General features: G+C 37.1%; 1 protein-coding gene across 1 annotated transcript in view; it reads left to right on the top strand.

The window, feature by feature from the left end:
- Positions 1 to 16,935, top strand: part of LOC124615808 (cleavage stimulation factor subunit 1) — a 194,700-nt gene that overhangs the window by 24,780 nt on the left and 152,985 nt on the right. Inside the window, exon 3 of the mRNA XM_047143948.1 lies at positions 9,249 to 9,403. Within this exon, the coding sequence (XP_046999904.1) occupies positions 9,249 to 9,403 (155 nt within the window). The remainder of the gene's footprint in view (positions 1 to 9,248; positions 9,404 to 16,935) is intronic.

The raw sequence follows: 16,935 nt of genomic DNA, 5'->3' as shown, positions 1-16,935 counted from the left end.
TGCATCAATGTGGAGCTCAACAGCAGCTTCCCATTTTTGAAGGTGAGTGGTTATTTAGTTCAGAGATGCGAGACATTTTGGCAGCAGCTACCGATAGTGATGGTTGATCAGTAATTTTGTACTTTGAAGTTGAGAGACGTAGAAGAAACTGATGTTGTTAACAGGATACCTTATCATGTAGATAACATGGAGTCAGAAGACCTTAAAAGAAAGTGAACTATATTGTTTCTGTGAGAACTGAAGTGTTTGATTTTTTGGCGACTATTCAATTTTCTCATTTTGAACTTAAGTACTGAGAATTTTTCTTTACTGAGATATATTTGAGAGACAAGTGGAGCGTGGTAGTGATGAATGTTTCCAGTTCAGTGGTAGAAATGTGAAACTTAGTAGGATGTGAATAGTTTGGTACAGAGCTGATGCAACTATGTTGGTGGTTATGTTTTGTTATCTTTGTCTTGTAGGTCTGGTGACTTTTCTTTAAATTACTTTTTTAATACCCAAGTGTTGAGTTTTTGTAGGGTTGCCAATAAACTTTTCCTTTTGTGGTATATGTAGGGTCTTTGCCACTCGTCTCTTATAGAGTGCCTAAAGGGTGCTGCATTCTCCGAATGCTATACAACAATTCATGCTATTAACATTAATAGTTTTATTTCAGTAAAGCAGATTTGACAATACTTAACTTGAATGAACAACAAGTGACGCAAATGACGCGCGACATGGAAACAGTAATGTTCTTCACTATAGACAATGTCCCAACAAGCAATCGATAGGTATCCTAATAACTGTTCTGCGAGTGCCGGTCTACAATTATGCGAATACTCTCTGAATACTGAGCTGATACTGAGTGGCGGAGACTGGCAGGAGTGGAGTTTATATTCTTCTCTTATAGAGGCCGCTCCTGTTGTGGTGCGGTCCTAATCAGCGCACCATTGGCCGACATTGTTTCACAGCCTTCTCTTCTCTTGCACTCTTCATCTTTGTTCTGGCACTTGTGGTTATGCCAGAACGATGTAATTGCCTCACATAGTGGGACTTGCACACCTTATCGCATCACGAACTGCGAAACGTAGGATATGGCTCGCTCACGTATTAGGGGATTAATGATCATTTAAGTAGAAATAAACATAGTAAAACTAACAAATGCGGTGGATTTGTTGTAGTGCCTAAATATTTAGTCTGTTCCACTGTCACATTCTCTAAAACTTTTGCTTTAGAATTTTTCAGCTTCATAATGATTCAGTTGTGAGATTGCTGGTGCTAGTATGTACCGGGTTATTCTAAATGATGGACCCATTTTCAAAAATTTGTATGTATTCAAGTACAAATGCAAAATGAACAAGCTTTGTACTAATGAAAAGAGGAAATGGGCAGGCAGTGAATTGTTTCAAAAGGGGCCGGTAAAGTTTGCGTGGCAATAGGGCTGTCACTCCATTTCACTGTCAGTTATGAGTGAGATGGTGACTGTGAAGCACAGTGATTCAGTCTTTCATTTTCTGATGTATGAGTTACTGAATGCAGGTTATGAGAAGACATACACTGTAGAGATTTTCTTGAGAATTCTGTGCTGCTTTTCGGTCTGGCAGTGTTCAGAAGAGCAAAAATGCCGACAAAATGTACTAGTCCTATAGCCAGATTGGAAACTGCACCTAATGTGGCTGTTGCTTCATACAGGAGCCACATTACCACGGAGCTAGCGTGGTACTACTATGATCTTTGTCCTGTCATTACCATAGTGCTGGCTAAGATAGGTAATTGAAGACATAAAAATATTTTCTGCATTGAATGACCTTCCTGGACTCAAAACCATTAATTTGATAACCCAGTATCACACTTAACATGAAAATCACGGAGATTATTTAATAGCAATGCCAAGAAAATAACAAGTGAATTTAGCAGGATAATTCTGTGCCCCTTCAGAAATTCACTGGACCATCACAGAGTTGCTATACATATTCTATTATGTTGCCATTTATACTAGCCACTGAGAGAATCTGTTTCCATAGCTGATGGTTTTCTTGAATGAGCTTGGAAGTGAGGAACACAGCTCATGTCTCAAAGATGTAACCGCTGAGTTGACCCAGGACTGAAGTACCAAACATATAAGCCAATGGCTTTCTTTCTCATTTCCGTAACTAGGCTTAGGGGCTACAGAGAAGATACTAATAATATGCAGATGCACCGACTACAAGCTGAACACTAGAAATCAATAGCTCTCAGTATCATTTTTTAATTTCTTTCTTAAGTGTGCTGCAAACTGGTAAGCTAATTCAGCAGATGCGATTCACTTTGTTGGTGCATCTGCTGTGATCATAATGTAAGCATTATGTTTACGTAACACAGCTTTTGATTGTTATAGACTTAAAAAATGTTTTTCTCGAGAACCCTGTCATTATTTCCACCCCCAAAACAGAGAAATGCAAAGATGACAACAAAAGAACTTTGATTGCTAAATGCGAACAGGGAAATTCTGTGAACTACAAGTGATATAAATCCACAAATAATTCAAGTGATCCACACAAAGAGACAATGTGCAATTGCTGTAAAAGTGCACTGCAAAGACATGAAGAGATGAAAGCAGGAAACGTAAAAATGAAAACAATATGCAAAAAGTAAAATATTTAATACATCATTCTTAAGTTAAACTTTCATTCAGTCTATGTCAATTGCAAGAACTTACAATGATTAACAGAACAGTCATTACTGTGCTTTGTCTGTGAAAGTGAAAACCTTTTGTAGAACAAGCTGCTCAGTGTGCACTAGCAGTAAGAGGTTCACCTAGCTGAGGAAGGGGCACATTTGCAGTGCAATGCCTTGCAGCCATTGCTGGTTTTCCTTAATTTAGTGACTAATTGTTTCATATTAACGACACCTCTAGCCCTCAGAATATTTATACTAGAATCATCAAGGAGTAATTATCAGAACAGACTGCTGTATGGCAATGAAATATTGTGGACACTCAGTTCTGTCGAAGGTCTCAATGACAGCAAGTTCTTAAATTAAAAAGAAAATAATAAAAGAAATTTTTCACTTGGAGTGTCATTTACAGCCAATGCCACCCAGCTGCATTATGGACTATGAAAGTGAAAATTCAGATTGGAGTCTGTGCTGGAATGTATGGTAACTATTCAGCTAATATTTGTTCATTATGCCTTATGCCAAACTACTGTCATTCCATAACAATGTCCATATAAGCAGGAAAGAATGGCTCATTAGTGTGTGAAGAACATCTGCTCTTCTGTACCCAACACAGAACACAAGTTATTTGCAGCAAACATAAACTATGCTGCACCTTCGTGTAGACAATTTAGTATCTTCTGCAGCAGATGGTCACCTTGTAAAGGCGATAAACAAGGGTAACAGACTATCACATCACCTTAAATACCGTCTGCACCCCCCCCCCCCCCCCCCAAAAAAAAAAAAAAAAAAAAAAAACCACGGTCATTTCTCATAAATTATGACCATGGTCACAATATAATATTCTGTCAGTTGAATATAATTTTCAATCTCAGTTAAACTCCTTTGATGAAGAGAGATTGCTAAAAGTCTTAATAATTGAAATTGTTGGATCCCAACCTGTGAAGTGTTCAACATGACCCAGACCAGTCAAAAAGCCTTCAGGTTGCTCTTGGGCATATTCACTTTTCTGCAATTATTGTTGCTTACAGGCTCTCATTCAAATGACAAATATTATGATTGCATAAAAAGAGCGAAACCCGAAGGGCAAGTAAGTGTGAAGAATATTGATCTCACAGTTGAAACCACTTGAAACCTGAAAATTTCTTTGGGAAATGCCAAATAAGTGTATTTAGATGAAATGAGAGTGGAACAAATTAAATGTATTTTGGTACCAAAACAGAATGCATTACATCCATAAACTTTTCCTTATTGATTTGCCACTAAATGTCAAAATTATCTATAAGACATGTCACTGACGTTCTCTTTGAGACGTCCTGTATTACATACAGCACTCGTTAAAAAAAAACCACAGCAATAGTTACATACTCCTTTGTTAGTACAACCAGTTTCACAACTTAAAAGTTGCATCATCAGATGTATTTTCAAATCATTTACAGCAGAAAATTATTGGACACCGCCATCACTCTCAATCTAATTGTGTTAAAATGTCCTTAAAAGGAACGGTAGTCAAAATATGAGTACTGAAGAGAAGGAGATGGCCATGGCAAATGTGTGTTGCTTACTGTAATAGTTCGCGGTCTTTGTTGTAACCAGTAATGGAATGAGACCCCACTACATGATGCACATATGGGGGACAGGCAGATGGGCAGTTGGTGCTGTGAAGAAACTAACCATATAATGCTCATTTGTGATGCCGAGCAGTTAAAGTTTTTAAAAATGGTGCACTATGATAGATATTAGTTGCAGTTTCACTTGAAATGAGTTATGACTGTAAATTATGCTACTCAATTATTTGTTTATAACAGCTTTTCTATTCAGAATCAGATTTTCACTCTGCAGCGGAGTGTGCGCTGATATGAAACTTCCTGGCAGATTAAAACTGTGTGCCCGACCGAGACTCGAACTCGGGACCTTTGCCTTTCGCGGGCACACAGTTTTAATCTGCCAGGAAGTTTCATATCAGCTTTTCTATTGCTTATTTTCACAATTTATTAATGACAGGTTTGGAAGAATGAAAACATGTTATCCACACCCATATACATTTAATCATAAGAGCAAAATTTGAACACCCAATCAGAATAACTGATATGGGAAGCTGATAACGCAGGTTCATATATATGATGATTTCAGCTGCTTTATCACCATGATGACAAAGCAGTTTAGTGTGGAGCTTGTTACCCAACTACTGAATGAGTTAATACACACTGCCAGTAAGCCATAAATGCACAGTCTTGAATAGTCTAGAATTGTGTACTGCTGTTGCAGCTGTTAGTGCCGTTGAAATAGCTGAAGATAATAGACATTTTGTGACACTGGGGAACTGGTGCCTAACTTATTGACTAAAAAAAATTAAAACTACAGGGACATTTCTTGCTTTTGGATCAAACTCTGTAGTTACAGACTGTGAGTTTCTCTTGTGACAAATGATACTGAAACTTTTCATAACCACTTTGGCACCCTTGATTCAGAATCATGTGGGAATAGTAATAGTTGGATGCTGTGGTAATATTGACCTATTTTGTAATATTTAATTTATGAACCTGTAGTAATGAATTTATAGAGCAGTAATTCGTTGCGATTGCTTCTGAGTCATAGTTGAAATGTGATGTCTCTTAACAATGGAGCGAGTCATGGTAGCTTCAAAGAATTTGCTGAACTAGGGGCTGAGGTTGGTATGCAAGCTGGAGGCTTCCATTTGTATACAGCCATTAACTCATTAGCACCCGTTGTTCACAACTGAGGACAGTCAGTTTTTTACTTATATTGTGGTGAAGTAAGGTTTCTTTCAACAATGGGTACTGTCGTTATCTCTCTGGTACAGTATTTCAGTTCAAGATTGTTAAAAGTAGTGGAGTGTTTTGCGGAGCCTGGTGCTTATTTCTATTTTTATTAGTGAGCTGTATCTAAGGTAAGACCAGTGTCATTTTCTGGCTGCTGCCTAATGTAATACTGTAATAGTGTTTGGTACTAGTGAAGGCTAAAATACTTTATTGCATTGTGTGCCCCAGTGTAACTTGCTGCCCTCATTTGAGGACACTGGCCAGTTCTGTGGTAAACGATGTGTGTTTTGGGCTTTTTGGATTTCTTTTTTATGGCTCTCTACATTATTTTAAAACTGTTGAAGAGGCAGTAGAATACTTATTTTCTGAAGAAATATAAGCAGGTATGGTAGCTCTACCTCTGGATGTAGATGAACAGACAGATGAAGAAAATATTGATGACTTGTTAGGAAATACCTATGTAAGTGATATTGCAAGTGCTATTGAAATGCTACATGTAAGATACAACAAAGACATTCCTCATGCTTCCTCTAAAAGAACCTGTAAAGAGGAAGTTAAATGGTGTTATCAGGTTCTGAAATTTTTATTTCCTGGCTTAGAGAAGAAAGTTTCTTGTTTCTCAGATGAACTGAAAGAAAAGTTGTATAGTCCCATTCCTGTACAGGTTTTTGAAGAACACTTTCCACAAGAAGCTGCAAACATGATTTTACAGGAAACTGAAATATACACTAAGGCATGTAAAAATAAAATAAGTTTTTCAGTTGTACCTGATGAAATTCATGCGTTTCTTGGGTTCTTTACAGGCTGTCATAAATTGTCCAGTGAAAGAGATTATTGGTCTGATGATGATGATTGATGTTCAAATAGTGAATTAAAATCTGTATTACATTTCAATGATAATAAAAAGGCCAACAAAAACAAAAGTAACAAATCTTTCAAAATCAAACCATTAGCAGAGGCTGTAGTACAAAATTATCAAAGATGAGGAGTCTTTTTGGAAAATGTAGCAGTTGATGAAATGATTATGACATACTATTGACATCACCTTATAAAGACTTTACCAGACTCAAGTTCAATGCTTTAGATATTCAATGCTTTAGATATAAATTATGTACCTTACATGCTACTGATGGCTACTTTTACAAATTCTGACTATGTTGTGGGAAGAACCTGAAAAATGACAGTGAGGATTTAACACTGGTTCCCAAAGTAGTTTTGAAAATATTGTTCTTTACTGGTGAACCAAACAGGTACAAAGTAGCTTTTGACAATTACTTTACTTGTCATAACTTGCTCATCTGACTGAAGGAACTAGGATTCTTCTGCAAGTAGAATGGGAACAGAAAACAGAACAAGAATGTGCCTCCCGTCACTAGATAATGTAATGAAAAGGAAATGAAGGGATAATGCAATGAAAAGGAAATGAAGGGGATATTCTGAGTCAGATTTGATAGAGAGAAGGAAATTTTTGTCGCAAAATGGAATGATAATAAGTTTGTTGCACTAGTAACTAATTTTGGCACTGTGCTTCCTACCATCGAAGCACAACATTGAAATTCATCACAGAGGAAAAAAAAAAAAAAAAAAAAAGAAAAGAAAAAAGGCCCAGTGTTCCACAGCAACATGAATTGAAAACATGCAAGAATTTCGTGGCAGGCATTGGTATGCATGATTCTGTTTCAAGAGGTGAAATGAAGGAACTTCTCTTTCAGTGAAATAAATCAGAAGACAGATTGCAAGAGCATACCTGAAGAAAAGTCTTGAAATGATGTCAATTAAAGGAAGACCAACCAAACTTGTCTCATCTCCCAGGACTAATGTACCAGACATATGATATGACTGGAAACTGCACATTGCCCAGAAGATGATGCCATGATGCCAATCTGATAACTGTAAAGGAAAGCCTAGATTATACTGTGAGAAGTGTAATATTACACTCTTCATGGAATGCTTTCCCAAATATCATATTAGGCCTTAACTAAATTTTGGTTTTGGAAAGTTTTTGTGTTAAAAAGTTTTGTAAATGTGAGTTATTGTAAAATAAATAGTAATTTTGAAATGTTGTTATTACCAATTTCCTTATCCCTTGCCATCTTTCTAGTAAGAAGTGTAAAGATCAAACACCTGCTAAGCAAAGCACAGTGTCCTCAAATGAGGACGGTCCAAAATTTCATGTTAAGCTTCCATAAACTGAATTGCCAGAATACGTTTTGTCCAAGAATAAAGAATATATGCCAATTAAAAATAAATTGACAACAGTATTACAGAAATGAAAGATTGCTACTTACCATGTAGAGGAGATGTTGAGTTGCAAACAGACACAACAAAAAGACTGCCATACAAGTTGAGCTTTTGACCAAAATGCCTTTTTCTAAAGCAGACAACATGCACACATTCACGCAAACTCAACACACATGACAACTGTCTCCAGCAGTCATATGACAATGGTCATTGTGTGTGTTGTGCTTGTGTGTGTTGTCTACTTTAGAAAAGGCCTTGTAGCCGAAAGCTCAACATGTATGGCAGTCTTTGTGTTGTGCCTGTCTGTGACTCAACATCTCCTCAACATAGTGAGTAGCAGCAGTCTTTCCTTTTCATAATATTGTCATTATTCCATCCTGGATTTTCCATTGTTTAAAAATAAGTTAGGTGCTAATGGGTTAAAAATGGGGGCCCACTTTTCTCTGCTGCCCAGGACTCACAAACAGTGTGCGGGAAAAGTAAATGCTCAAGTCTTTCCATGCAAGCTGTGATTCTCTTATTTTATTGTGATCATCTATGTAGGCAGATGCCAACAAAATATTGTCACACTCGAGGAAAAAGTTGGTGATTGAAATTTCATGAGAAGATCCTGTCACAATGAAATATGCCATTATTTTAATGATAGCCATATATATGTGACACTCTCTCTCCTATGTTGCAGTAATACAAAATGAGCCGCCCTTCTTTGAACTTTTTTGATATCCTCTGTCAACCCTATATGATGCAGATCTCACATTCCACAGCAATACTCCAGAAGATGTTGGTCAAGCATAGTATAAGCAATCTCTGTTGCAACTTCAGTGTGTTCTGCCAGTGAAATGCAGTCTTTGGTTTGCCTTTTCCTAGGTATTTAATTGAATTGACAGCCTTTAGGTTATGTGATTTATTGTGTAACTAAAATTTAGTAGATTCCTTTTAGTACTTATGTGGATGACCTAACACATTTTGTTATTTAGAGTCAACTGCCACTTTTCACACCATAAAGATATCTTGTCTAAATCATTTTGCAATCCTCTGATGATTTTGCAAGATGGTAAATGACAGCATCAACTGCAAACAGAGAGGACTGCTCACATTGTCTCCTAAATCATTTCTATAAATTAGGAACAGCAGGGGACCTATAACTCTTCCTTGAGGAACACCAGCTATTACATCTGTTTCACTCGATGAATTTCTGTAAACTGTGACAGCCTAGCAACTGAGGTGGTACTCTATAAGCAAGCAGTTTGAGTGCAAGTAGGGGAGGAACAGTGTCAGAAGCCTTCTGAAAATCGAAAATGTGGAATCAATTTGGCATCCATCATCAATAACACACACAACTTTCTGAGAATGAAGAGCGAATTGTGTTTCGCAAGAACAATATTTTCTGGATTCATATTGGCTGTTTATCAATAAATTGTTTTCTTTGAGGTAATTCATAATGTTCCAAAATTCTACTGCAAGATTAATGGAATCATCTTGTATATCAATTATCACTCTTTATGAGAGAATAGAGCCACAAAATGGCTTTTATATGTCACAGAAGATGGTTTAATGTTTATAAAAAATGGTGTCGTGGCTTGTTTCCAGACTTGGAGTTTGAAACAGATGTTCAGTCCTCAGCACCGGAGCCTGCACTGTATGAAACAGCTTATGTCACTTCACACAAAGGCAACTGTCGAGCGGGTGCTTTCAGTGCTGATGGTCAGTTGATTGCCACGGGCAGTGTTGATGCTTCTATTAAGGTAATGTCGTAATTGGTATGTTGCATGTATTCATAAAGTACTAATGTGTCATAAAAAATGGTTGGTGGCTGTGCCATCATTAGTGGGACTAATGGTGTACTTTCAGGTGTTCATCCAAGTTGTTGATATGTCCTTCATGAAGTCTGCCACTGTTTGCAATTCATGACTTGTTGAAGGTGGATTGTTAGTTGCTGAGGATCTTGTAGACACACATTGAATGTATAGTGTAGCAGGAGGTAGTGCTCAGAAATCCAAACAAATGTGCACAGAAAAGTTTTGCAATGTACCTTGTTGTATTAGCTAAAACTTTTAAAAGATGTTACAGTTCCACTGTGACTGTGTTTTTATACATATATATGATACTTGATAATAACTGTGTGGCTGAAATGGAGTTATGGTGACAAACAAAATATTTTATGCAAGTAAGACTGCTTCAGTGGAACCATGACTTATTTTATTGATGTTTGAAGTTGTGAACACAACTATAAAGGAAACCATGGAAGAAATTTATTAAATTTATTGATTTGAATAGAAGCCTATGAGGAATGGGTTTAAATCAGAGAGAGCTCTCTACAGAAGAGTTGTGTATTACAGGTTGTGATGTTAGATTGGTGGGAGAATATTCTTCGTTAAGCACCTGCGAACTTGGCAGACATCATCTTGAACAGTGGTCATGATCTACTTCTACATTTATACTCCACGAGCTGCCATACAGTGACTGGCAGAGGGTGCCTTGTACCACTACTAGTTATCCTGTCCCGCTCGCAAATTGAATGAGGGTAAACAGCTGTCTCAGAGCCCTAATTTCTCTTATCTTAACTTTGTGGTCCTTATGCGAAATATACTTTAGCAGCAGTAGAATTAGGCTGCAGTCAGCATCATGCCAGTTCTATAAATTTTCTCAAATCGTTCCTCAAAAAGAACATTGTCTACCCTCCAGGGATTCCCATTCAAGTTCCTGAAGCTGTGGCAAATAACATTTTTTCCCCTATGTTAACAGGATATTCCGGAATTATACAACTCCACTTACAACGTGAAGTGCTGGAAGGTTTTTTAACTGCTGGGAGGCAACTAAAAATATAGCTGTGGAGTGCAGTTAGTCGAGAGCATATTTTAAGTTTGTGTTTATTAAATACTCAGAGAAAGATAATAAAAGAGAGAAATTTGAAAAATTTAGCCAGATGTGTTCTCTGAAAATAAGAGAAACCTTCAGTTTGCTTATTGTTGAAGTACTGAATCACTTGGTGTAATTAAAATTTCCCATCGCGTTGTTCTTCAAAACTTTATTTCATCTTTAATTTTATAATTTTGCTGTAGCTTCTACCTCATCCAATTTTAACTGATTCCAAAAATAGTTCTGATGTTTCATCTAACATTTAATACCAAGTTTCAGTGACAATTTTTATTATTATTTCAGATTTTATCATTATTTATGTGCATGAGTTATTCTTTTAATGTGTACAGTAAGTTGCTTATGTCACTATTCAGTTGTCATTCCTGGTTCATCATCTCGAGCACTCAGTTTAGGACTCTCTACAATCTATAAAATTTTGACTGTAAATGTTCAAATGAGTGAGGTGGTGCTTTGGTAAGACATTGGATTTACATCTGGGAGGACACCACTTCAAATCCCCACTTGGACTTCTAGATTTAAGTTTCCTGTGATTTCCATAAATGGCATAAGGCAAATATCAATATGGTTCCTTTGAAAAAGACATGACTGATTCTCTTCCCCATCTTTCTCCAACCTGAGCTTATGCACTGTCTCTCATGGCCTCTTTGTCGATCGGATATTAGATCCTAATCTTCTTCTGTTTCTATGAGTTTAGGACATATGGTACTTCATATTATGGTAACTGTGAGATACAATTGTTTGGGTCTTGTAAATTGTTATCCTGTAGTTTTTCAGTGAATGTTCATAATTTTGTGAAAAACAGTTTTGACTCTGAAGTGCTGGAAGCTTAGTGGCTGTTGTGTGTCTGAATTCTGGAATTGTAATAATTCACCAGCTTCCCTTTCATATTTATTTGAAATCTTTAAATTGAGAGATTACCAGTCTTTATCAGTTTGCAGGTATTTTAACAGAATCTTCCGTTGGTTCTTGGTAGAACAACATTATAATAAATGAAAAGCACCAGTTTGATTTTGTTCTACAGTATTACTGAGACAAAAAGCAAAGTCAACACAACACATTTCGTTTAACAAACAGTGTTTGCAACACAAAATTATGCCAAAATATGTCTCCATAAAGTCGAGAGGAACCTCTGCCACTGCAAATAAAGCCATTGACGTCACAAGATACACTTGGATGAAGGAGGAAATGAAGAAATGGTATCGTGTTCGTAACAACGTGTGCACACATCTAAATGTGGTGCATATGGCAATCACATCGAAGTTACACCCCTGTGAGTTTGACTTTTTCAATCGCGAAGTTTGTCAAAGTGTAAGTGATCTTGTTCATGATATATTTTTGTGGCAGAACAGGAAATCATCTATGATTAGGAAAGTGAGTGCACCTCTAACCTCAAATTGTAAACAAAAGTTTTCCCAATGTGTACTTAACCTATCGAACTTGGTTCTGTCTCCAGATGAACAAAAAGTGCTTGACAAAGGTTTTAAATATGCTTCTCCCCATCCTCCATCAGAAAAACAACTGGATGTTATGAAAGTAGGGATTGTATATGCTCTAACGAAAGACACCACTGCAAAATATTTAGTTGTCAGTGCACTAAGGAATGAAACCAGGTTTGTGTGTAACATCCCATGGTCTATTGACTTTCACACTGCATAAACAAAATGTTCCTATTTGTCCAGTTGTATCATCATTTACTGCTCCATCTTACAAACTAGCTAGTAAACTGGATGTCGTAATTAAGAGCAAGACTAAATTCAAACCAAAGCATGGTATTTCAAACTCCATGGACCTATTAAATAAGTTAGAAGGTGTATCTGTCTCACACAGAGATAAATTAGTATCCTTTGATGTCTGCAGTTTGTTTTCCAACATACCAGTGGTGGAATGCATTGATATTCTGACAGAGCTGATGCAAAATTCTAACGTCAATCCTGTGAAACTGAATGACTTGAGAATGGCTACTTAGACTTGCTTGGCACAGAACTATTTCCAGTTTCAAGGGACTCTTTATAAAAAATTAGATGGCTTAGCTATGGGTTCCCCTCTTAGTCCACTGTTTCCTGAAATATTTATGGACCATTTTGAACAAAATTTTCTAAAAACAGAACCTTTGATTGCAAATATCAAATACTGGTTTAGATATGTAGATGATGTGCTGTGTATGTGGGCTGGTACTACAAGACAACTCAACACATTTTTGTAAAACCTAAACAATCAACATAAAAATATTCATTCTTAGTGGAGATTGGCAACAAATCCATAAACTTCTTAGATCTCACCATTGACTTCATTACACGTACACATTATTTCAAAATTTATAGAAAAACTACAACTACACGTACAATAATACCTTCTTGCTCACAACACCCCATAGCTTACAAACATGCAGCTTTCCACTCAATGGTACACCGTCTCATATCTATCCCCATGTCCAGAGATGATTTTAAAGCAGAGTTAGCTACAGTAAAATTTATCGCTACTGCCAATTGCTACAGTCCATTCTTATTGACCACATCTTGCACAGGAAACAAAAATGGAAAATTGTACCCCTCTTCCATGCCCCACCTGCTTCCCCATCCACTGTCTGCAACAAATGGTGTACACTACCATACCTAGATGAGGTATCACAGATTGTAGCCAAAGCAATGAAAGCCTGCAACTATAGTCTTTCCTACTATGTTAAGAACACAACAGCCCAGTGTATTTTTAATAGTGAAGATAAGATCCAGTTATTAGGCAGCAGTGGGGTATACAAAATCACCTGTTCTGATTGTGACAAATTTTACATCGGCCAGTCTGGCAGAGACATAGCAACTAGGCTGGCTGAACATGAATGCAGCTGGAGGTTGCAAAATTCTGACTCCGCATTTGCTGTGCATGTACTGAGTGAGGGTCACAACTACCAGCCAGTGTCCCACGTACTTCACTTAGCAAACAAAGGCCATAAACTCAACCTGCTGGAAGTCCTGGAAATTAACAAACATCTAACTCACAGTCCATATCTAATCGTAAATGACCAGTCACAGCTCAATACTTCCCTTCTCCTAAACTTCATATATTCATCTCTGTTGTTCATTATTCCCACACTGCCTGTTCGTACATATTCCCATTTTTCCTGTACTCATTAAGTTCTTTTGTTTTATTGTCTATTGTCTATGTATTCCATATAGACTGTAGTTTCAATTGTTAAGCCTTTCTTTTAACTGGTACTTGTATTATTGTCCATGTTTAACCCCTCTTGTAGTTGTCTCATCAAATATTGTTTATATTTTACTTGGTTCATTTATTTAATGCAAACTGTTACATAGCCACAGTTTTGAATATAATGTTAATGTTAAAATGTATTACCACCACATTCTCAAAGATTGCATTATTTTCCCTCAAACTCCTCCATTTTCCTGCATTTATTTATTTCTGTTTGTCTTGCTGATATTACTTAAGTTCGTTATGTATTCTGTAGTTACATTGATGATTGTTTCTTCTTTTAATTGGTTTGTGTATCACTCTCCATGTTTTATGCCTCCTAATGTAGCCTTGTCAAGTACTTATTTTATTAGTTTTGTTTATTAATAGAAACTGTTATGTAGGCATGCTGACCCTATTTTGTGTTAAAGTTTTCCTGTCTACTCCACTTTATTTATTTACAGTTCAATTTTTTACTTTTTCATTGCATTACCACCACACTGTCAAAGATGTTACTGTATGTTTCTGCTTCAGTCTAGGCGTGTTACTTCTCTTCCAATGTTGTTTGCAAACACTGTAACTTCTTTGGTGACAATACTCAGTAAATGTCTGAAGATGGCCTTGTAAGCCAAAAACCAGGTAACACAATAAAAATTAATACTGTAGAACAAAAGTGAACTTGTGCTTTTCATTTATTGCAGATATTTTGCTCTGGACTTAACCTAATATTTTTCACATCTACACATATATAAATACACTGCCAGCTATTGCACAGTTAATGCCGGATGTTACTTTGTAACATGGATTGTCATTCATTTCCTCTTCCACTTGCAGATGGAGTGAGGGAAAAATGATTTCCTGTATGCCTCCATAATAGCCTTAATCTCTCTTATTTTCTCCTTACTTTTTGAAGTCCATCTGGAGAAATAATTTTATGTTTTCCATCACAATGTCGGCTGCAGTTCTTTCCATTAGTGCCTTGTTTGAATTTATAACAACTCTTGTACAGGCAAAGGGAGCGAGTGGTACTTTCTTGTTTTCTCAAAGAAGGATTATCCACAAGCAATGCAAAACATTTCATGTTGTTGAAGCATGTTCCTGAGTACGGAACTAATGAAGGACTTCTGCATTTGATATACTCAGAGACTCCCTATTGCGGTTCTTTCTATACCTTAATACGCAATGTTTAACATTCTGTTAGTACTAATCTGTTTGTGAAGATATTTCACTAAACTCTGTACACTGCCGAAAGAATCTTTAATATTTCCTTTGTCTGTGTTGCTGAATTTGTATTATTGCAGTTTTACCTTGAAACGCCTTATATATATATATATATATATATATATATATATATATATATATATATATATATATATATATATATGCTTGTGTCTGTATATGTGTGGATGGATATGTGTGTGTGTGTGTGTGAGTGTATACCCGTCCTTTTTTCCCCCTAAGGTAAGTCTTTCCGCTCCCGGGATTGGAATGACTCCTTACCCTCTCCCTTAAAACCCATATCCTTTTGTCTTTCCTTCTCCTTCCCTCTTTCCTGACGAGGCAACCATTGGTTGCGAAAGCTAGAATTTTGTGTGTATGTTTGTGTTTGTTTGTGTGTCTATCGACCTGCCAGCGCTTTTGTTTGGTAAGTTTCATCATCTTTCTTTTTAGATATATTTTTCCCACGTGGAATGTTTCCCTCTATTATATATATATATATATATATATATATATATATATATATGTGCTGCTTTCAATGAACATGTCTGAACAAATGAGTATTTTTCTACAGGCCTGTTACATGCCACTTTTAATGTCCTGAGCTCATAATGTCTCAGTGTTACTGCTCAGTTCATGCTGTAATTTCATTGTTTCAGTAAATTTTGCAGTTCACAATAAGATTTTTGATGCATAATGAAACTCATTGCTCTACTACCTTCATGTTTTACTCACATTTGTTCAGTTATCAGCACATGGGTGGATGACTGTCTGAACCTAGCGCACTGAAATCTCAGCTGTATTATTGCACATTAATTGTGTTACAACTGGTTTCAATTGTTGAACATCGTCAGGTTGCCAATTTTAGTCTTTCCCATTGAACGGCAAAGGCTGCTCGTTTTTGCCTGCTTTTCATTAATTTTTAACAGTAGTATCAGCTGTGGTTTTCAACATGATCAAGATTCTTTTCTGTCTGACAAAGCAAAAACAAGCACCCCTGGCAGTTCAATGGACAAGACTGCAAGGCGCGTTCCATAAGTAATGTGACCAAATTCATAAAAAAATCATTTATTGAATATATTCGTACAAATAATCAAAAATTTTCAAAATAGCACCCTCTTGCGTCGATACACTTCTGGAGGCGGTGTTTCCATGCCTGGAAGGCATTGTGGAATGGCTTTACCGGAATGTCCTGTAGAGCTAATGTAACATGTGCCTGGATGCTTTCAATCGTGTCCCAATGTTTTCCTTTCATGACTCCTTTTAACTGAGGAAACAAAAAAAGTCAATGGGAGCAAGGTCAGGACTGTAGGGGGGCTGGGGAACCAATGGGGTCTTGGTTCTGGCCAGGAAGTCGTTGACAATGAAGGCGCTTTGAGTCGGCGCATTGTCATGGTGAACTTTCCATGTGTCCTTGATGTCACTTCGGCAGTGCGAGACCCCCCTTTTCAGTCTTTTGAGCACTTCCAAGTAGAAAGCTGAGTTCACTGTAGTCCCGGTAGGTACGAATTTGTGGTAGACAATGCCTCTGACATCAAAGAAGACAATGAGCATGGTTTTGATGCTGGACTTGCTCATGCGTGCCTTCTTGGAACGGGGCGACGATGGGGTGTGCCACTCTGAACTCTGCCTTTTTGTCTCGGCGTCAACTCAAAATTTCTCGACTCATCATCAGTGATAACTGAGTTTAAAAAATGAGGATCATTTTCACACATTTCCAACATTTCTCGGCACCGGAACGCTCGCAAGTGCTTGTGTTCATCGGGCAACACTTTTGGGACGAGTTTGACACACAACTTTCTCATGTTCAAATCTTTGGGCACAATGCGGGAAACTGTTGTTTTTGACATGTTTAGAGTTTGTGCTATCAATTGAAGGCTCAGCCATCTGACAGTTCAAACAATTGCGCACAAGCATCACATTTTCGTCAGCTCGTGCAATTGATGACCGTCCACTGCAAGGTTCATCGGTGATCTCCTCTCAGCCCTCCATGAAC

The sequence above is a fragment of the Schistocerca americana genome, chromosome 5 (genome assembly GCF_021461395.2).
Source record: "Schistocerca americana isolate TAMUIC-IGC-003095 chromosome 5, iqSchAmer2.1, whole genome shotgun sequence".
In the NCBI taxonomy this organism is placed as follows: Eukaryota; Metazoa; Arthropoda; class Insecta; order Orthoptera; family Acrididae; genus Schistocerca; species Schistocerca americana.
The sequence above is the reverse complement of the archived record's forward strand: the minus strand, read 5'-3'. Positions and strand labels throughout refer to the sequence as shown.